The sequence below is a fragment of the Cynoglossus semilaevis genome, unplaced genomic scaffold, assembly GCF_000523025.1.
Source record: "Cynoglossus semilaevis isolate Cse_v1.0 unplaced genomic scaffold, Cse_v1.0 scaffold6748, whole genome shotgun sequence".
Taxonomy (NCBI): Eukaryota; Metazoa; Chordata; class Actinopteri; order Pleuronectiformes; family Cynoglossidae; genus Cynoglossus; species Cynoglossus semilaevis.
The window spans coordinates 1-640 of NW_007590256.1; the positions used below are offsets into that span (position 1 = coordinate 1).

General features: G+C 42.8%; 1 protein-coding gene across 1 annotated transcript; it reads left to right on the forward strand.

Moving 5' to 3' along the window:
• The first annotated feature begins 60 nt into the window (after positions 1-60).
• On the forward strand, positions 61-596 carry LOC107988227 (phosphofurin acidic cluster sorting protein 2-like). Its single transcript, XM_017031111.2, has 2 exons — positions 61-305; positions 415-596. Exons 1-2 carry the CDS (start codon positions 211-213, stop codon positions 575-577), a joined length of 258 nt encoding a protein of 85 aa, XP_016886600.2. The 5' UTR covers positions 61-210; the 3' UTR covers positions 578-596.
• The last annotated feature ends 44 nt before the right edge of the window (positions 597-640 follow it).

Genomic DNA, 640 nt, shown 5'->3' on the forward strand with positions numbered 1-640 from the left:
CAACATTTTTTCAAAATAATAATATTTAAAAAAAAAGTAATGACTGATATAAATAATAGTTATTTATATAACTTGTTATAAATAACAAACAGTAATCACATTTAGCTCGTGATGTGTTATCAGCACGTGGTCAATTAAGGACCATTTGGTGAATTAGTAGCATGCTAGCATGGTGCTAGTGTTTTGTTTTTCTCTCAGTATCTGTCAGACATGCTTCAGAACCACCATCTGCCCGTGGTTTGCACCTGCACCACAGCCGACATCCAGGCCGCGTTCAACACCATCGTCTCGCGCATACAGAGATTGTGAGTCTGTCGTTCCCACGGTGACGTTGACTGACACAGCAGTTCACTCAGCTCTGATCATATAAGACACGTCACCCATGAACACTGTCACCTGTTCTGTCTGCTTTAGTTGTAACTGTAACTCCCAGACGCCCATTCCCATAAAGATCGCTGTGGCTGGAGCCCAGCACTACCTCAGTGCTGTTCTCAAGCTTTTTGTGGACCACCTCTCACACAAGACCCCAGACTGGCTGGGGTACATGCGGTTCCTCATCATTCCTCTAGGTGACTAAAAACACTCCAACGTCAGGTTTCCAGTCGTTTCATTCTGGTTTATTTTATTTTCACAATAATTC